General features: G+C 41.2%; 3 protein-coding genes across 6 annotated transcripts in view; all 3 read right to left on the bottom strand.

Annotated features, from left to right (window-relative positions):
* Nucleotides 1-26: 26 nt before the first annotated feature.
* On the bottom strand, nucleotides 27-4,651 carry LOC139220183 (hyaluronan-binding protein 2-like). Its single transcript, XM_070852252.1, has 13 exons — nucleotides 4,586-4,651; nucleotides 4,451-4,466; nucleotides 3,840-3,968; nucleotides 3,642-3,752; nucleotides 3,272-3,391; nucleotides 2,826-2,942; nucleotides 2,350-2,518; nucleotides 1,918-2,009; nucleotides 1,585-1,819; nucleotides 1,360-1,502; nucleotides 892-1,029; nucleotides 375-517; nucleotides 27-182 (listed from the first exon to the last, which is right to left on the bottom strand). The coding sequence occupies exons 1-13, from the start codon at nucleotides 4,649-4,651 to the stop codon at nucleotides 27-29; spliced, it is 1,635 nt and encodes a 544-aa protein (XP_070708353.1).
* A 623-nt stretch (nucleotides 4,652-5,274) lies between these two features.
* On the bottom strand, nucleotides 5,275-9,002 carry LOC139220182 (hyaluronan-binding protein 2-like). Its single transcript, XM_070852251.1, has 14 exons — nucleotides 8,916-9,002; nucleotides 8,758-8,785; nucleotides 8,567-8,662; nucleotides 8,289-8,399; nucleotides 7,912-8,028; nucleotides 7,692-7,808; nucleotides 7,412-7,583; nucleotides 6,999-7,090; nucleotides 6,653-6,914; nucleotides 6,424-6,566; nucleotides 6,156-6,293; nucleotides 5,924-5,983; nucleotides 5,688-5,833; nucleotides 5,275-5,609 (listed from the first exon to the last, which is right to left on the bottom strand). Exons 1-14 carry the CDS (start codon nucleotides 9,000-9,002, stop codon nucleotides 5,451-5,453), a joined length of 1,728 nt encoding a protein of 575 aa, XP_070708352.1. The 3' UTR covers nucleotides 5,275-5,450.
* A 750-nt stretch (nucleotides 9,003-9,752) lies between these two features.
* The window catches only part of dnmbp (dynamin binding protein), a 32,688-nt gene continuing 22,281 nt past the window's right edge, over nucleotides 9,753-20,159 (bottom strand). For 2 of the 4 annotated variants that reach the window (XM_070851330.1, XM_070851333.1), the window contains 13 exons: nucleotides 16,967-17,181; nucleotides 16,730-16,829; nucleotides 16,467-16,614; nucleotides 15,110-15,127; nucleotides 14,047-14,246; nucleotides 13,794-13,924; nucleotides 13,593-13,697; nucleotides 13,380-13,508; nucleotides 12,904-13,239; nucleotides 12,610-12,798; nucleotides 12,306-12,504; nucleotides 11,535-12,202; nucleotides 9,753-10,903 (listed from right to left, as the gene is read on the bottom strand). In XM_070851330.1, the coding sequence (XP_070707431.1) occupies nucleotides 10,718-10,903; nucleotides 11,535-12,202; nucleotides 12,306-12,504; nucleotides 12,610-12,798; nucleotides 12,904-13,239; nucleotides 13,380-13,508; nucleotides 13,593-13,697; nucleotides 13,794-13,924; nucleotides 14,047-14,246; nucleotides 15,110-15,127; nucleotides 16,467-16,614; nucleotides 16,730-16,829; nucleotides 16,967-17,181 (2,624 nt within the window). In that variant the 3' untranslated portion in view covers nucleotides 9,753-10,717. The remainder of the gene's footprint in view (nucleotides 10,904-11,534; nucleotides 12,203-12,305; nucleotides 12,505-12,609; nucleotides 12,799-12,903; nucleotides 13,240-13,379; nucleotides 13,509-13,592; nucleotides 13,698-13,793; nucleotides 13,925-14,046; nucleotides 14,247-15,109; nucleotides 15,128-16,466; nucleotides 16,615-16,729; nucleotides 16,830-16,966; nucleotides 17,182-20,159) is intronic. The other 2 variants (XM_070851331.1, XM_070851332.1) reach the window with 2 other exon arrangements.

The raw sequence follows: 20,159 nt of genomic DNA, 5'->3' as shown, positions 1-20,159 counted from the left end.
ACTACTGTAGTTCAGTTGACTGATGTTCAGTTTATCTTGCTTTTGATCCAACTGACAAATGCGTGGACGTTGGCGTAGACACCAGGCTTGTTCTTCACAGCACAGCCGTCACCCCAGCTCACCACACCGGTGATAAAGTGTGTGCCATTTTGCTCACACACCAAAGGTCCACCGGAGTCCCCCTGTAGAGTTAGAAAGAGCTAGGTAGATATACAACATTGCAGCAAAAAAGATTCTATTATATGTTTGGATCACCTTTCCTGTCCTCTAATACATGTTTGATGACTTTGATATCAATAAACTTGAAGGCAGACTTGAAGGGATGTGTTTGTACAAGCACCAAACAGATTCTTCACATTCGTAAAGACACACACCTGACAGGAGTCGATGCCCCCGTGAAGAGTCCCTGCACAGAACATGCTGTCGTCCAGTCTGTCTGCATAGATATGAGGAGCTTTGCATCGCTCTCCAGAGATCAGGAAAACACGAGCGTTCAACAGCTGGCTGCTGTACCGCTCTAATAAGAGAGGTAAGAGTACATTTGAATGAGAGTGAAAAACAAACTGACACTAACAACTAAATGGAAAACATTTTGACATTTGACAGTAGGAAAACCACAGGTGATGATCATAGTGACGTCATCAGGGTTATCTCAAATTCGGCTTGAAGAAATTTATAGCAGAAAATCTGTGGTACTAACTCGAGGTGTGGAGTTCAAAAGATGTGAGCCTTTACCAGGAAAGGAGAGTCTAATGAAAGATGTTAGCATTAAGGACAATGTAGGATCTAGTGTTTCGGGAGACATAAACTATAATACTGAATTATCATCTTATCATAATATCTAAATTTGTTTATATGATGTGAAAAGACTTCTGATAAATAGTTCATTACTTGTTTCAGTTTCACCCCATCCGGAGATCACACACTCCTTCCCAGCGGGGAAAGTCTGGTCTGGTAGACACACTGTTTTCACAAAGCGGGTTTCCTTGGCACAGTAAGGGCTGTCTGTAACTTTGAGCTTAAGCAGAGCTACAAAGGAAATTAGGACATACAATCAGTAACATTAATCACTGGATTTATAAACAAATAAAATCACTTTTCCATAAATTGGTCTCAAAGCATAAACACTATATTCCTAATGCATTATCACAAAAAACTCACGATACAGTGATAAACTATAAATACTGTAAAACTAAAGAATGAATCAATCAACTACTTACTTTGCATTGTGTGTACTAAGACACTTCACACTAGCAGACACAAATGAAGAGCCTGCTGCTAAATCTGTATATTACTTACATTCTTATTTAGGGTCAATCTAGGTTCAATATCTCACTATATTTCATAAATGTGACAAACCAATGTCGTTGTGAAGAGCAGTGAGAGTCTGCCTGTAGTCCTCATGAACAATTGTTTGTATTACTGGGATGGTCTGGTCCATCTCCTCATGTTTGTCTATGTTCACTCCTCCCAAGACCACTTGGTAGTCCACAGTAGATTGACTGAAAAAAACAAACAAACTCTTGTCTATGGAGTAAAAATGGATAAACTGGCAAAGCCATACACAAAATATACAAAACCTACATGCAGTGAGCAGCAGTGAGGACCCAGCAGGATGTGAGAAGGATCCCACCGCAAATGTGGCTAAAGCCAGAAGATGAGCCTTTAGGTCTGCTCTGCAAAGACACCTGCCAAGGGTGGGCGCCAGGGAAAGACTTGCTACCACCATAAATCCTGCTGGTGTGAAAAGGCCGGGATTTCCCACACTGGGAGAACTGGGCAGAGCCCGGCACCGGTGTGACAGGTGTAGGTGGAGGGGCTGGGACTGAGGAACATCAGGAAAGAGTGAGTGTGGGCATACAGGGCATACATTCTGTGTGCGTGTGTGTGTGTGTGTGTGTGTGCATTTAAGATCACCTTCAGAGCACTTCTTGATTTTGCAGTAGTCCCACTGCAGTTTGCCTTGTTTTTTATAGAAACACCAAGGCCTGTCATCCCCATCTGGGTTCCTACAACGTAGAATAAATGTTTAAACCACTACAATACAGAAACTAAAAGAAAGAATGAAATGAATTTAATTTGTTGATATCCTTTTACAGTTAGCCACATTTGAAAAGTACGAGAGAAGGCAATCATTGAAGTCTGGTGATAGGAACACGCATGCTGAACATCCCAGTTTGGCAACAGAAATGGATTGTTGACATAAAAATATAATCTTAAACTACAGGTGTAATTCAACTCCCCAATTTTCACTGGGTCACATTTTTCTACAAATAAGACAGTAAAAGCTGCATAAAAAATAAATGCAACATCTAAATGATAAAAAATGAACATATAATTTGACGATACCTGCAGTAGTTATATTCCAGTCCAGCAAAGTCTGAGTATGTGACGAAAGGATCCTCCCCTTGTGACAGAATGAAATAGGAGTGCCAGTCCAGACACTCCTGCCCTTCGTCTGTCGTACTGACAGAGCCCCTGTATGTCACTCCATCTCCCTCATAACAGTCAGTAGGAGCTGGTCGAGGCGATTATATGAGGAAAAAAAATGTAATTGAGCTCAAAAGAAAAATACACAAGAGTGGAATATTTTAACATTCAACAACCCAGATTGAGTCAGGTGAAGACAGTGGTTTTGTGGTTTTAAATTTGTTAAAGAAAATATGGACAGCTGAGGACAAATTGGTTTCAGTATCTGACGTTTGTGTCTCTTTTTTGAGATGTGTGTGTGTTTTTATACATATATTGTAGCCTATCTTTTAAAGTAAACAACACCAACTAAAGCACCAGTGAAAGTGATGGCTGACACTGTCTAAAGTCTTTACCGGATTCACAGAATCTTCCAGTAAATCCATCCGGACAAGCACAGCGGAAACGGCGCTTCCCTTTTATGCAAAGGCCTCCATTATGACAAGGATTGGGTTCACAGGCTGACGTTGGCACTGACACAGAAAAGACAGGGACAATTTAACAGTGAAAAATAGCAGGGGTGAAGCAAGGGATTCTGGGGCCCTCAAAGAGTTTCTTTTTTTTTTTTTGCAGGCTCTCAGTCTGACACCAAATTAATAAAGTCCCTGTACAGAAGTGTCTGCAATACTTGACATGAATGAACCAATAGGGTCAAATGGGCTCATTTTAGACAAAAAAAATACACTTTAAAGTGCAGATAAGAGTTTTTTAGCTTTAAACTTTTAATCTGTCCTGCTAAATTTGTTAATTGGAAACATTAAATCTTGTAAATCTTGTAAAGGATGGGGTTTGGGATACTCACATAACTTGCAGTTGGGGCCTTGGAAGGGGGGTCTGCACTTGCACTCGTAAAATGGAGGTTTCTTCATGTTCACAACACAGTCACCATGACCACATGTGACGTTCTCGCAAACATTTCTCACTGAATATTCAACAAAGTTATCAAAAGGAAAAAGTTAGCCACATGTGTATCTTACACATAAACATTAATATACTGCAATAAACTTTAATGACTGCGAAAGAGACTGTAGGTTTTCTAGATTAATAAGGAATTGAGGATTAAAATCATGCATACAAATAAGTTGCATGTTGCAGTTCTATTGCAATGTTGCATTGTAATTCTACTGCTTTACAAAATGAACTTATCAAGAAGCTAAGTTAGGAATTCCTACCTTTTTGACACCTCTTCCCTACATAAGGCTCAAGACATGAGCACGTGAATTCTGTATCGGATTTACTTTGGCACAAACCACCATTGAAGCAAGGGTTTGGATCACAAACATCTGGAAGTGGAGAGATAAAGTATGAGTCTACATGTGGAGAGGCAGGATGGAGACACAATGTATAACCACACAGGGTTTTACACTCACAGGATTCTTCTATGAGGTCAAACAACCAGTCGTCCACATCGAAAAAAAGGCCGGGGGCATCAGTGGTGTAGTCGAGTTCATAATCTATGTCTGCCAAGAACAGAGAGCTGTTTAAAGACTGGAGTTTTGCTACAAAAATCACATCAAAATGACTCAGTCAGGGTGCAGTTGATATCCCTGGTGATTTCATCATCAAACAACATGTTTGATGATGAAATGGTGAAGGTGTTGAAGCTATTTAAGATATTGTAATGAATAAAAAAGAATAATAAAACCTTTAAGCTAATGATAAGATGAAACAGAGCTCAAAAGTAGCGCAGTGGTAATAAAAAGCAATTCTGCTCATGAAAAAGCAATATTGTACATGATGTCGAATGAAATATTTTGCTTATCAAAGATAATCTTCCTCCACTCTGCCTAAGCTGAATTAAACTATATGCTTTTTTTTTTGTTAAAAAAAAACAGCGAAAGATAAAATACAATATCTTAAAAATGGGAAACCAGATAGCCAAAACACAAAATACCAAACACATCTCAAGGTATGGAGAAAGTCAACAGTTGAAACGCATTTTTGTGTCACCACATAGATCAGCTGTACAGTAGATTCTTACACAGGGTATCGTCCAGCTGAAATGACACAATCACAGAAGAGAGCAGATCAACAAGCTTTCTCTTCAAAAGAAACGTTTCCTCATTTCACCATGACAAATTGATTGATTTATCCATAAGGGTATTTAGATACTTACAGTCAGGTCATGTCCATGTACAGTTAGTACACTCAAGCTAATGAGCACGATCCCTGCAGCCAGCATGGTGCTGTGTCTAAGTCTCAGCACACTGCAGAAGACTGAACATCCAGTGGCTGACAAACCTTGATATCATACTCATGGTACATACTTGTCAATCTTTAACCAGCTGCATTGATTCTGTCAGAGTTTGTGTGTTTTAGGACATCACAGTTTCATATATTTAACCACTTCTTATTTGCTTATATATGATGCTTGTCAGTTTCAACTTTGAACTCTTTGTAAGCAAAAAAAGGGTTTTCAGCCACGGTCAGTAATGTTCAAATAAAACGAGTCCAATTTGGGAAAAGTCGTCTGACGTTAAGGGTGCAACATCTCAGAGAGAGTTCGGGATTATAGTACAGGAATTATATATTTTTTCCTCTGTGTCCCTTTTTTCTTCCTATAAATGATTACACTAGAGGATAAATTACAAATTGGCGACTGTTGTGCAATATCAAAACTTTAAAATGAATAAATCTTTATTTGAAAAATTATAATACATGTTTTTGGTTGATAAATTAATTGGTTTAAAGGACTCACTCAAACCTTATGTACATTTTTACTAATCTTTATTAACAGATGCTGCATGTATGCTTACAAAAACTAGGAAGACCCTTACTATTGAAACATTTCACAGAGAGGTATACATGAGGTAATGTGTCGTTCTGGGGATGGAGTGAGAGCTATGGCAAACTCATTTCTGATCCTAACTCTTTTTCACAAAAGGAAAGGAAAGTGTGTTATTGATACAACAGGATATGTTGGAGTCAATAGCAGCATGTCTGTAATCCTCATATACAGTACAGTATGAGCACATGTGTCCTTATGAGAGTAAATGATAAGCGATCCAGTCCACAAATCTGCCCACGTTGGCGTAGACACCAGGCTTGTACTTCTTTCCACAGCCGTCGCCCCAGCTCACCACGCCAACAACATAATGGGTCCCATTCCGCTCACACACCAGGGGGCCACCAGAGTCGCCCTGTGGGGACAGAACGGTTTTATCAGGCAATTTCTTTTTATTGTCACGACTACTGAGAAAAATCAATGTCTCACAGACCTGGCAGGAGTCAACCCCCCCTTTCATGTTGCCTGCGCAGAACATGCTGTCATCCAGCGAGTCTCCGTAAACGTGGGGAGCTTTACATTTCTCCTGGGAGATCAGGAGAACACGAGCATCCAGCAGGTGGTTGGTGCCGTACTTCTCTGAGACAGGAAGACAGTCAGTTAAACCGTGATGTTCAAATGCATTCATTTAGTCATTTAGTCTAAGGACATACAGCCTATATACATTACCCTGTGTTCTGATGTATATGCGTGATATAGGCCTAGGTGAATTGGATGAATATCCATGAGCTGCCAAAGTTTAAAACATTTTCCATTTTACTGGTTTCATCTTATAACTGGGCTGTTCCTTTTTTTAACCTACATTTCTACACAACTGAAATACTTAAATGAAAATTAATTTGCAACTATAGACCCCGTTAATTCACGCTAATCATTATGTTATGACACACATGATGCTTACGTGTTTCAGTCACGCCCCACCCTGAGATCACACACTCGGTCCCACTGCTGAAGGGCTGGTTTGGCAGGCAGGCTGTCTTTACAAAGCGTGTCTCTTTGGCACAGTACGGTCTGTCGGTGACTTTCAGCTGAAGCATGGCTGCACAGGAGAAGCACAAAGCAAAGACTGGTGTATTAGTGGTAGTATCAGTATCAGTGATTCATTGAACAATTTATAGTATGAAAAAAACTGAATTATAAAGTGAGCAACTGCTAATTTTGCACCTCACCAACATCATTATGAAGAGCGAAGGGGCTCTCCTTGTATTCCTCGTGAACAATGGTCCTCTCCACAGGAATGACCTGATCATATACTTCATCCTTCTCTATGTCCACTCCTCCCAGGACCACCTGCATTTCAACTCCGCTTTTACTGGAGAGAGTTGAATAAAAGTCAGATGACCGTCTCCATCTGAATCTGCTTCTATGTACAAAAACAACACAGATATTCGAGCTTACATGCAGTGTGCAGCAGTGAGCACCCAGCAGGACTCGAGGAGGATGCCCCCACAAATGTGGCTGAAGGGCCCAGAGGAGCCTTTGGGTCTGGTCTGCAGGGAAACCTGCCAAGGATGAGCCCCAGGAAGAGACTTTTTCCCTCCGAAGATCCTGGCTGAGCGGCCGGGCTGCGGCCTCCCACACTGAGAGAACTGGGCAGCAGAGACGTCGGCCTTGGTTGGAGTCGGTTCTGTCTCACGGATGGTTGGAGGGGTGGGTGGAGCTGAGAGGGATGGGAAATCACAATGAGCAAATGAGAGCTGTGGAGGCCAGGATCTTTCTTTTGGCACGTGTGTTTTTGTTTTACCTCCTGAACATTTCCTAACATTACAGTAGTTCCACCTCAGCTTGCCATTTTTGTTAATGAAGCACCAGGGCTGATCATCTCCGTCAGGGTTCCTTAAATACACAGATATTAGAATTAAAAAGCTCAATGCCACTACGTTTATTATACATATTGTTTTTTATAAAGTTACAAGATCCCACAATCTGGCAACCCAATTTTTTTTGTCATTTATGCATTTAGAAGAGTTATCAACCAATTACTGAAAACTGAAACTGAAAACATTCAAAGAACTTGGAGAGTTTTACAAAAACACAGTAGCAAACACAAAGTTTACATACAGTACTTACCTCACATGTACTGTATGCACATATGAACACAAACATGGTTATATCAACAGTAAACACATGCAATATTTACACTAGATGACTCCTCACCTGCAGTAATTATGTGGTCCAAATCCATCGAAGCCTGCATACTCTTTGAAGGGATCTCCCCCTTTCTGCAGGATGAAATAGGAATTCCAGTCCAGACATTCCTCCCCTTCAATTGTTACACTCACCATGCCGCGGTAAAACTCCCCGTCCCCTTGGTAACAGTCGTTTGGTCCTGGAAAAAACAATGTTTCTCATCAGTCAGGTAATGCAGGTATTTAGAGGATGCAAGTTGGTTTTGACGTGTGGTTTTCTATTTAGGACAGTGAGCGAGTGTATTTACCGACTTCACAGAACTTTCCACTGTATCCATCAGGGCAAGAACACTGGAAGGAGGAGCGTTTAGGACCCTTCATGCAAGAGCCTCCATTCTGACAGGGATTGGGCCTGCAGGGAGAAGCTGTCACAGACAGGAGGTGTTTAGTATCAGTGTCTGGTGTCCGGTGCAAAGGATGTTGTGATTGTTAATGTAACACACAGATAGAAATCCAAAAAAACCAGACCTTTCTTGCAGGTGGGTGGGTTGTACGGAGGCTTGCACTTGCACTCGTAGAATGGAGCAGTAGATGTGACAACACAGCTTCCATGGCCGCATTTCACATTTTTACAAACATCTTTCACTGACAAACACATGACAGATTCATTTTAAATTTGATTTAAACTTCTACTTACATGCATGTGTGTATGATTTTTATTGCTGACACCGAGTGTTTTTGCTACCAGCCCTATTCATAGACATTAGATGGTAAATGGTCTGTACTTGTATGGCGCCTTTCTAGTCTTTTGACCACTCATGACATTAATGTCTGAATTGTTTAAATTGCTCTTTTCACCAAATGTGGTTAACACATAAAACATCTAAAGAGGAGGACAGCCATACCTGTCTGACATTTCTTTCCTGAGTAAGGCTCTGGGCACAAACATTTGAAGCCTCCATCAGCAGAGTGGTCACAGGCGCCTCCATTCAGACAGGGGTTTGGATCACACTCATCTAAAAGAAGACAGAATCACATCCAACCACAAAGACTCTTGATGACTTGATCAATACGTCTCCAGACAGAGGAGATATCTAAGGTAAACTACTACTACTCAGTATATGCAGGGAATCAAGCCCTCGCCTTTGTAAAGTGAGGGGAAACAATGCTGGAGGTGATTTACCCGTGACATCCACGAGTTCGTACAACCAGTCATCTAGATTCATATCAAAATCCTCTGTGGGGACTTCGGTGGCATAATCGTAATAATACTCATAATCTGCAAGGACAAGAGAGGAATTTGAACATTTCAGTCATGAAGGACTGATAAAATCATTTTACGAGAAACAAAGTAAAACTGCTTTTTTTTTTTACCCCCTGTGGAATCTGTTTCTGTGATTATCTGTGAAGAAATCAAAATATATCCATTATTTATCAATTGTTTTCATATGTTTTGTAGTCTATCCAAAATATAAGATTACATACCATGTTTCGGACAAACTGAATTCATTTTATACTACATGCATACTTACATACAGCTCCTGTCCAAGCGCAGTGAGTGCACATAATTGTAAAAGTAAAGCTAGTAAGCAGAACATGTTGATGTAAGCTTTGGCCATGATGGGACCAGTGGAAGTCTGCTCAGACTGTCCTAAATAATCCCTCTCAAACACAGAGAACCCCACCCATATGTTCAATCATTAGCGCCCTGCATTGATTTTACAGGAGTTACGTGATCCAATACTTTTTTTTTTATTTTGGCCTGTGACCTTTACTTTTTTGAGGTCATCAGAAGTAAAAGCAATGAGCAAGCAGCTCTCGCTAAACAAAAATATATTACAAGAATAAAAAAAAATTACCAAGAATCTGATGGCAGAGTGCACTCTTGTCAGAGTTGGTGATTTTTCTTAAAACAGGACTGTGTAAAGTTCTTCCTAAAATCTTTAAAATCACTTTGTAATCATCAGGGGGGTCTCTTGTAAACATGACCTGACCTGAGGTTTCTCAATATGCACGAGGGCATTTGCTTTGCTAAAGCGAGCAGCTGAAATCACAAAATCTGGTTTATAAATTCTATTAAATTCTTAATATTTTGCGATATGTGAAATACCATTACTCTGCATTGTACTGCATATATTCTTGCTTGTTACTACCGCATGATCATGAAGTATTTGCTACCATAAATAAAGGGTCATACTGGTGTTTTTTTTAATATAAAAGTCCCATTTGTTGACATGTATCTTCACCACCCTCCAACAAAAAGATACATAAAACCTACAAATGCCAAAGTATGTCACACCATGACACAGTACGGACATTGATCTTCGACAACAGAGGAAAAAACTAAAAAAAAATTCTTTCAGACACAGTTATGATTTGTCAGCTGAGCTGTTTTTTATTCAAACAGTGATCACTTTACAGTGAGAGCAATAGCATATTTTCAATATACAGCACTATATATAATGTACAATGTGAGTATGTGGAGAAATCAGAGTTAAGATCAGACCACAATCTCTCTTTCACTGTTCATTAACCTCCTCTTCCACGTAAAATGGGTCATCACCTGTTTGCAGAGTGCCAACCCAGTTAAAAGTGTATTCAGGTACTGACAAGGGGAGTGCTTGTACAGCGTATATTATACCCCATTCAACTTTGTCCTTGATTTTAATTCAGAGAGTCTATGTTAGTTTCATACAACACTCCAAATTCTTGTTGATGGCTCCACAAACACTTCAAAACTCGCAACCAGTGGATAATCATCATAAGTGCCTCAAACCTTGATTGTTGAACAGTATGATGTAAATGCATCTAATATCCATGCACCATTCAGTGGTGTAATAAACCACATGCAGAGAAAAGTCATTAACACAGTGTTTTGGTCAGTCCGTCTGCATACCACTTGATGTTTGTTTAGAAAGAACCCAGTCTGAACTCAAAACATTCACATTTCCATTGCAATCTCCCAATGTGCTTTTACCGTTAACAAGTGTTCTCTTAAACATACAATTCATTGTCTTCAGGCCCAGAGAATATGGCAAAAATCTGGTGCAATTCACAGGATTTTCACTGGAAACAAGAGGCGGTAAGGGTGCAGTTTCCAGTAAATAAAAATAATATAAAAAGTCTTTAAATATAGGCATATAATGCTAACTTATAGGAGCGGAGTCAGCAGCAATAGTCAGTCCTTCTCACTATCAAACTTCATGACAACAGACCAAAAATAAGCCACAGCGTGTCCAGATGCTTGTTCGTCTTTTTGTTCTGTCTGCTCGCAGAGTGAGCCTTCTTAAGGTCAAAGTACAGTCCCAAGTATGATCCACATGATAAAACTCGCTCATGTGTACTCTGATTTGCGGATGTAGTTAGAAGGCACATAGCCTCGGCGGCCTCCAGCCTCCCCCAGCCACCAATCACTGTTGCCGTTCATGTCCTGGAACTCCACTATCCGCAGCCTCTGATTGGCTGAGATGCTCATTTCATTGGCGCAACGGGCATCGAAGGAGTAGAGAGCGTAGTAAATCTAGAAACAAATAAATAAAAAAAAAACAATGTCATTGTTAGTTTGTTTGATTTTAAAAGCAGTATTACCCACAGATTTGTGGCCCCTTGTTGGGGGCAAAACAAGATGTAAACATGTTGACAAAAAAAAAAAAAAATCACCGTAAAAGGTTGTTATGGCAACACGTTAGCAAACAATTGTCTATTTACACATTCAACAGACACAGGACAACATTAGCATTCATTTGGAGTCTTGTTTCTGTCCACCTAAAGAATTTATGTCCTTTTTGCTCTATTTTTGGTCCCCACCCTTCCAATTTCCATGTTCACTGGTTAATTGTTAACATTGTCTGTTGTTTGGTGCAAAATAGGTAGTGGACAGTAAGTTTATTAGAACCTTTTTACTGAAAACAGAAACCTGCTGTGGCTGGAGACTTGGTAATGAAAATGGCAAGAGTTAAACAAAACAGCAAAGTTATTGGCCATAAAACTAAAACAATGAACTGAAAGAAGCTAAAGTAGCCAGGAGAAGGGAGAGACACTGCAGTTGTGTGATAATTCTCTGTGGGTTCACCACCAGGAGCAACCTTTTTACATGGTCATTCAATGTAAATTCAATAAAAATACATCGTAGCAGTCAAACAAAGTCTCACCTGATGACCATCTATTTCACTCTCATGTTCTGGTTCTGGTTCTGGTTCTGGTTCTGGTTCGATGTACTCATCTCTGGAGTAAGCAGGCCTCTTCTGGCCACTATTATCTCCATTCCTCCACTGGTATGAACTGTAGGTTTTGTCTGAGTGTCGCTGCGAGCGATTGTTTCTGTGTGAAGAATACGACTCTGTCTCAGAGAGGTCTGACATCTCCTTCTGGCTGCTCTGACTTGGATAACTGGTATCATACATGTCTCTGTGATTGCCTGAATGCCGAAAAGAAGGCTCTGTGTCTCTGGGGGAATTTCGGTGTGTTTGGTCAGAGAATTCCCTGCGGTTTGAGAAATTTCGGGGTGAAGAGTTCATGGAGTTGCTCTGACTAACAGAATCAGGGTTGAGTGCATCTCTGTGGTAACTCCTACGAGACGAAGCAGAGTCCAGCGAAGGGTGCGGCGATGATTGACTTTGGGGCTGCGATGTGGAAAAGCTGACTGTGGCTGTTTCCTGGTTAAAGGTCAGTGTGCTGTTGCTGTTTTGGCGGGAGAAAACAGGGGAGGAGCCGCCGTAGCCTGACTCATTGGACGATTGGCTTTCGATGGACACGTCTGACTGGCTCCTGCGTGGGTTATATGGTTTGAGGAAGGAGCTGTACACAAAACCCTTGGTAACTGGAGAGTAAGAGAAGACATGGAAACTTATTTATTGCAGCCACTATCAGCAACTCAGATATCAAAGAGGCTCTGCTGATTGACTGGAGTACAAATTGCCTACCTCCATTATCGATTAGCCAGCGGTTGTTGCTGCCCATGGGGTCCTGCTGCTTGATTACACCCACAAGGTCTCCCTCTTGTATAGACACATCCAGATCTTGGGCTGCATTGAAGTTTCTCTCTGCCTGGAAAAGTTTCTCAGGGCCATACTTTGCCAGAAGTCCTGCACGCTGCTCATCAGTCTGTATGATACAGTTGGGCTGAAAGGAACAAGGATAAGACTCATGGTTAGATCATGTCACGGTGGTGAGGCTCCTTGTGCGTTACTTATTAAGATATGGCATCGCACAAATGGGACAACTCACAGGTGCCTGCAGTTGTTTTTTAGACGTCTGCTTTTCCAGAGTCTTCCTGTCGAAGGGCTTTTTAGTGGACGTGGCTGGAGGCAGGTTCTCCGGGCAGAAGCTAAAGCCCTGCAGAAGTTGGAGAACTCGTCCATACTCTTCTTGAAACTGTGAAATCAGGTTGCCCTCTGTGCCAACTTTGTTAGAGAACTGAGACAGAGAGAAAGAGAAAGGCCTGAGTTAGTACAGAATGTGGCAACGACTACGGCCGCATTATATTTAAAAATGTCCCACTTCTTTCATAAAGACACTCACAACCTGTAGGAGGGGCTTCAGTTCGCCCATTGTTGTCTTCATGAAGTCCTTCTGAGCTTGAGCAAAAGCCCTCACACAGCCAGTAAACAGCTCCTCTGCTGCAACATAGAACTTGGGGAGCTCGTCCAGAAGTTGGGCGTTGAGCGCCTCATAGTTGTTGCGAGCCACCTGCAGCTCATCCTGGACACGACGGTCCTTGAGGCGGTCGGAGCGCTCCTTGCAGTTGTCATAGTCCAGCAGCTTGTCAAAGCGCTTCTGGATGAGTTTGTGTGGCCCGGCAAACATGAGGAGGAGTTGGGTAAGCGGATTGATGACTAAGGCCTCTGTGCGCTCCTTCTGCTCGGGGAAATAGAGGAGGGACAGATAATGATAATGTCAGATAATGTCATGTGATCAGAGGTCATTCCCGATGCACTTTTACAGTGAATAAGTAAGGCTAAAGAGAGGGAGAGGCCAAAGAAAGGTAGAGAACTCACAAATTGTGTGAACTGTTTGTCACTGATGCAGCGGTGAGCTCTCTGGAAGCGCTCGGGGTCAAGAACATTGCGCTCTGTGTAGATGTCACAGAAACTGATGGCTGCCAAGACCTTCACAGATGCCGATTCCTAAAAAGACGCATTTAATTACAATCCATGTTGTTATGACATGCAAGTACAAGATGCAAGTAAAAATAAAGACACAGCTCTTACCCTTATATGTTGCAAGTACAAGGAAATGTCCCTGATAAAAGACTTAATGAGTCTCTCCTGCAGCCTGAACTTCTTCTCAGCCTCATCAAACGCTTCATCTTTAATCTGAGAAAAAGACAGAAGAGAAAAAGAACTCAAACTTTTATCATTGACAACATTAAGACAGTCTTCCCTCCACTTAGGTGAGGAGCAGAGGTGTACCTGGGGTGAAATTCCTGTGAGGTGTTTGAGATGGCTGCTGACTCGGTTGGATTTTTTGATAATGGAGTGCATGCTCAGCTTGGAGATCTTGTCAATGAAGGTGTCCTCATCACCTTTCCTGTACTTCACCACTGTGGACGGCAGAGGGAAAACAGTTCAGACTGTGGGCTGGACAAACACTTTCCCACATACAGACAAACAATATGGTGAAACTGTAACAAAAAAAATCAACCAGGCTTTAAGGGAGGTTTACCAAGGTCCTTCCTGCGCTTGTACTCGTTGATGTTCACGTTGATCTCTTTGACGGCCTGCAGAGCCTGAGTCAGCTGGGGCCGGTCGTGGTGGCTCTCCGGTGTGGCCCCCAGCAGCTCCATCAGCAGCAGTGGGTAACGCATCACCCGCTGCACCGGCTTGATTAAGAAAGAGCCGAGGTTGATGTAATTTGTTTTCCCCCTGAAAATAAATAGAGACAACAGGAAGGGTTTAGCTTAGAGGAGAGAATGCGAAGCGTGAGAGATACACCACCCACTATTTCCAGTCACAGCTACAGAGTTGTGTTTACAAGAAATGTTTCTTCCCATGTTCATGTAACACATGTCTCTGTATCATGTGGATGCATGATCCAATGATATTTAACCATCATCACATATTCATATATTTTGATGATGACCAATAAGGGTTTTGGGAGTCACGAAAAAACAGGGAAGGCACAATAAAAAAAAAAACATTGATTTGCTTAGTTTTAATGCAATCTAGTGGACTAATTCATTTAGGGGCTGCAACCAATTCACTTGTATAATTTGGTTGTTTAGAGTGAAACATGATTTGATGTCTGAATGAGTTTCATCTATTACATTTCATTATTACCTTTCCTCATGTGGCCAAGATATTATATTTTGTGCTTTCTCTTTGTAATACTGACAACATGTTAATGTAAATTGCTGTTGCCCTTTTAGTCCAGAAGATGGCATTAGATGTGTTTCCCTGGATCAACAAACACTTTGCTTATCCACTGAAGAGAAGAGGGGCCATGGACATGTTGAATAGTTCTCTTAACCATATAGTATTCACATGCAAACACAAACACAAAAATATGAATGAGTCCACGTCAGTCCAGGGAAGGAAATTAAAATGGCACCAAAGATGTTTTTAGAGTCTTCCCCACTCAGCACACACATTCACTTTTTTGATGTCACACAGGGTAAATACACTCACACACACAGAGGTAATTTCCAGGGGGGTTAGTGAGCAAAAGGCATGCGGTCAAGATGATTCTCATGCTGCAAATCATGACGACACTCGTTATAGAGACTTACCACGCGCGATATATGGCCCTGTTGAAGGGAAGGTTGGGAGGAGATAGAAAGATAACAAAAACAGCATTTATAAACCTATGGTCTGATGATGACTTTCATGAATCTTCAGTTTTCTTAAATGTCTTAAATTCTGAAAAACTTTGAAAGGAAGCTTTTGCCTGTGCATACTGTTGTCTAAGTCCACAGAGTTTCACTTGAACTTTGCAAGGTCAATAAAGCAGTCAAGCCAACTGCACCCACGGTTGTTATGGTTTTGTTTTGTGAATTCTCTTTTAAAGCTGGACAGAGGCCCAGCGTAGTAGTAAAACTTTCTAGCAGGTGGCAGAACACGTGACATTTGTAGTTTAGATAAGACTTATTTTCTTGACAAGGCTCTCGACTTTATGGTGCACTTACAGAATGACTTGAAAAGAAGAAACATGCAACTAAAAACAACTTCTTGTCAACAAAGGATTGGGAGTGTGCACACTTTGAGCTATACATTGTCCTTTTGTTTGTTAAGATGTTTTCTTGGAACCAGCGCCCTTTTTTTCCCCCCAGAGCTTCCGGTCAAAACCTGTGTTTATCTTCAAACATTGATTGATGGCTATATTTCACACAGAAACTCAGCGGTGTCAACTCAAGCGTATGAGTCACTGATGGTGAAACCAGACAGGTGAAACCAGGTAAGGTGCATTCTTTGGCTGCTCCACAGTATTGAGAGCCACAGAAACACCATGAGATGGAGCATGCACACAGCAGGAGTGGAGTAAAGGTATCTTTACAGAAAACTGGCTAATTTTAAGTGCAGTTATACGTTTCAGGCTGAAAAAGTTCTTTGGTTTAAAGATTTACTGCGACTGCACCTCTCTATCATAACCAAAGTCTGCTCATAAATCCCCATCGTAAATCGATTCCATGGTAATATCAGGAAAGCTTTCTGTAACCTTGAACTCCATAACAGGACTTTTCCATGACGACAGAAAATCTGAATATCTTAAATGTCTACACACTCTACTTTCAAATTATTATTCAACTGAAAAACCTATTCAAAGCAAACTTTAATATGTGCTGACTGTTAAAATTTGGAAAGGGTTTTATATAACACACGCAGTAGCAATACAGTTCCCATTACTTTCTCTGACTGACCTGCAAATAATAAATGATAAAAAGGCTTTTACAGTTAACGTTTTACTTTTGTATTAGTAGCCACTCTTGCTTTCATGCCTTTACACGCCGGAACATGCACATTTTTGGTCACTTGCATGCAAAACATTTTTTTTTTAAATCAAACACACTGGTCAAAGCTGAAATCTAAAACTAAAACTAAAAGTAAGTCGACCTTTTTGCAACATATTTCCTCGTCTCAGTGACTCACCTCAGTCTTTCCAGACACTCCAAAACGTGGCGCTGGATGTTTTCGTCTTTCTCATAGGTCTCCAGCAGAGAGATGGCATCATCGTGATTCTGGCAATAGATCTTGTACACCTCCTCCAGCTCAACTTTGAAGTCCAGAAAGACCTTTCCTGAGAGCACACACAAAGAAACATAAGGTCATGTGTTCATTTCAAATAGGGAACAGGAAGGAGGAAATCATTATTTCATAGGATATATGTATCCTTTTAAAAACTGGCGACTTACCAATAGAGTCTGTGTCCTGCAGTGTCTCAAACAGGCGTTGTGACAGGTCGATCACAGAGTTGATGTTGCCAAAGAGCCCATCAAAGTCCACGTTCTTCACCTTTAGGAAATGCAGACGGAAAACTTGAACTCAGTAATAAAAGTTCCCCTGTGCTGTTAAGTGATATACACAAAGCCGAAAAAAACCTGTTTAATTTACGGTTTAATTTAGCTGCACAATGTTTCTAATATCCCTACCTGCTTCTTCTGCAGTGGCTCGATGATCTCCTCGACACACATCTGCAGGTCTTTCATGTAGTCTTTCTCCGTCTGCAGCAGCTCCTCGATTACCTTTGACCTCTTCTCCAGCATCCTCAGCTCAGGATCCTCGGTGCCCGTGCCGGCTGTGGGGGGGGAGTCGGAGGTCGGGGTGGAGTCCAGGGGTTTGGGTTGGGACGACAGGAGTGTCATCTCTGGAAAAACAGGAGAGGAGACACATTCAGCTCCATCTAGACTCAAATGAAAATGTTTTCAATCAGTGATCACACCTACTTCTTTTATCAAAAACTATTAACACTGTTCATTATACTATTTTTTATAAGACAAATCTATGCATTTCTTCTCATAAATGTATACATTTCTGTTCATTAATGGCCATAAAATTGGCGTGAACACAACGCTTGCTGTGACAAAAGTGACACAAAGGGGTTATTCTAAAAATGACAGTCCAGAAAGGGAAAGAGCAAAGAAAAAAAAAACGTTCCCAGCCCATGTCTCTATTCCTGCCCGCCCACCCACTCGGTCTGCCCGTCTTGTCCAACCAGCTTTTGATCAATGTCTGCTATCACTCCCATGGGGCTGATCTCTGGGGGTGCCTGGGACTGGAGGGAGAGCCTGGTTCATGCACCACTGCTTTTTATGAATGGACCCAAAACTGGAGTGGACTCAGGCTCTTTGTGTGTGGCACAATGGCCTGTGACAGCAACTACAGACATACAGTCTCTCAGGGACCAGGCGGACATTAAAGAAGAGGCAGTATGAGAGGGACTGAGGGAGGAGAGATAACAGTACTGGAGAGTGATCGCACATGTTGTAGAAAATCTGACATACAGACTTGGAACGGGTATAAAAACCATTGTTTGTGTATCCAAAGCCTCATATAGCTTATTCCTTTGTGTCATAGACCTCTATTGTCAACCTAAATCTATTAAAAACACATCTATAGGCCACATTGTTGGACACAAACCCATTTTTAGGGAACTAAAGATTTTTTTTTTTTTTTTAAAGATTTACTACTTTAGTAAGAACAAATGGGTATGGGGCTGAGAACCATAGAGAGACTGAGGAAGCAATTAGGTATCACAAGATGCTGGTTAAGTTTTTTTGACAACAAGTACACAGAAAATATAGATTATTAACAGTCTTACCCTTTAGGTGTGACTGTGTGAAGGAAATTCTTAAGAAAAAGATAAAATAGCAGTAGAAACACATGTGTACACATTAAATGTTTCTTTATACTGAGTTAGATGGGTCACCATGATATTTTGAACAATAAATTACTGTGTGGAGAGGAAACACTGCTGCAGTATGAGGTTATATGTATTTTAAAGATCTGTTACATCTCAGAAGTAAAAAATGCAGCATGCACTGCCTTGTGTTGACGGATGAGGGTGACATCACCAATGCTCTTCCAACAGATGCTGTCAGGGGCTAATGAAGTTAATTCTGCTTACCCTCAAGTTACCCCATGCACTCGCAAATTACTTGCATGCTATACACACACAGCCAGACGGCTACAGCATCAGAGTTCTGTTTAAATCACATAAAAACAGTTACATCCTTTTGAAATATTGTTCAACTCAGCATGAAAAATACCTTCTTCTGTGTTGAGTGTTGAGTTAAGATCAGACATTAGACTTTGCAAAACCTAATTGCAAAGCTTTCTTACATTGTGAGACATTTGAAAAACATTGTACTTTGTGAACTGTATGTCTGATCCTTGGGCCACCTGCCTTTTGTCTCCCTCCCACCCTGACCTCATCTCTCTCCTTCTCCCTCTCTTCACGTGACTTGGCTAAAGCTCGACTCAAAGGAGCTTTTCTCATCGCTTGCACCGCATTTCCCTGCAGCATCCGTCACCACACTGGTGAGAAAATAGTCCACCAATGGGTTTTAAAAGTCATACAGCAACACAATACAAAGGGAGACTGAAAACAAAAGACTCTGAATTTAATTGGAATAAAATCGGCTTATTCCCACGTTTGATCCTCTACATGCACACATGCTCGCACACACATCATATGCTCCACTTCACATGCTTATATATGCAACCATTCCCACTATAACCGACCTGTGAAAAGGCATGGCGAGATTTTGACCCACTTCTGTGGAATTCCACTTTTCTTTGTACTGTGAAGTATTATAAAGAGGGCACTTGTTTGCACGATTACACACACACACACAAACAAAAGAGGCCTGAAACATTCATTTAACATCTAACGCAAAGCAACACCGCCATTTATTAGTTAGTGCTCGAGAAGTTACCCCAAAATCTCCGATATCTGACTAGTGAAGGTGAAAGACATACATTACATGATTTGCCAAGCACGCAACCACAGATGCCCGTGAAGTTAGGTGTAACATAAGAATATCAGCATGTGGAACAGGATGTGCCTGTGCTGCTCAGCCGGCAGCAACAGGAAACACCCACATAACAATCACCTAACATTGACTGAATCACACCTGGGACTGGATGCCGGCAATTAGAGAGACTAATCACTCAGAACTAACAACAACCTGCCAGAGAAAGTTCTCTAATTAGGAAAAATAGAGGGGGAAAGCATTCAAAAAATAATTATTCACAATTCTATCTGTCATTGTTGTATAGCAGTAATCTGACAGATGACTATGTGAGATAACTGCTCAGAAATGTTACAAAAAAGCCGTCAACAGGCCATGTCATACTAAATCAAAACTATGTACTGCATTTTAAGGACAAGAGTACTGATCTCATAGTCTTCCTTTGACATGATAATATTTGACAGGTTTTGGAAAGCAGATGTTTAATCTCGACAGGGGAGAAAAAACTATGTTAGACCAGATCTGGGTGTGTATGTCATGTGTGGGGCCCTCTAGCATATGCTAAGCCTTGTGTGTATACAGTATATTTAAACACACACAGAGAGACTGTAGAAATTGTGTAACTGGTTATTGTATGATCAAGCAGCAAACATCCAGACATGAAAAAAAACAGGGATCATGACTCTGCAGGGGTTTAGGAGTGTTTGTACAGAAACGAGGCAGCTTGAGGGAAATGAGTTGCATCTAAACACATGAACTGCTTCCACATTAAAGTGTTTGGATAATAAAACTGCTGATGTGATCTCATGAAAGACAGTAGATTATATAGGCTGATGAAGGCAAAGGAACTGATTCACTCCCCTTAACATCC

Source organism: Pempheris klunzingeri, chromosome 20 (assembly GCF_042242105.1).
Source record: "Pempheris klunzingeri isolate RE-2024b chromosome 20, fPemKlu1.hap1, whole genome shotgun sequence".
In the NCBI taxonomy this organism is placed as follows: domain Eukaryota; kingdom Metazoa; phylum Chordata; class Actinopteri; order Acropomatiformes; family Pempheridae; genus Pempheris; species Pempheris klunzingeri.
The sequence above is the reverse complement of the archived record's forward strand: the minus strand, read 5'-3'. Positions and strand labels throughout refer to the sequence as shown.

Excerpts from the sequence above, each read along its gene's own strand:
- LOC139220183 (XM_070852252.1), bottom strand. The coding sequence starts at position 4,651 with ATGCTGGCTGCAGGGATCGTGCTCATTAGCTTGAGTGTACTAACTGTA. Across the intron at positions 3,753-3,839 it reads TGACCTCATAGAAGAATCCT|ATGTTTGTGATCCAAACCCT; the intron begins GTGAGTGTAAAA and ends CTCCACTTCCAG. Across the intron at positions 3,392-3,641 it reads AGGGAAGAGGTGTCAAAAAG|TGAGAAATGTTTGCGAGAAC; the intron begins GTAGGAATTCCT and ends TTGAATATTCAG.
- LOC139220182 (XM_070852251.1), bottom strand. The coding sequence starts at position 9,002 with ATGGCCAAAGCTTACATCAACATGTTCTGCTTACTAGCTTTACTTTTA. Across the intron at positions 7,809-7,911 it reads CCCACCCACCTGCAAGAAAG|CTTCTCCCTGCAGGCCCAAT; the intron begins GTCTGGTTTTTT and ends TGTCTGTGACAG. Across the intron at positions 7,584-7,691 it reads TGGAAAGTTCTGTGAAGTCG|GACCAAACGACTGTTACCAA; the intron begins GTAAATACACTC and ends TGTTTTTTCCAG.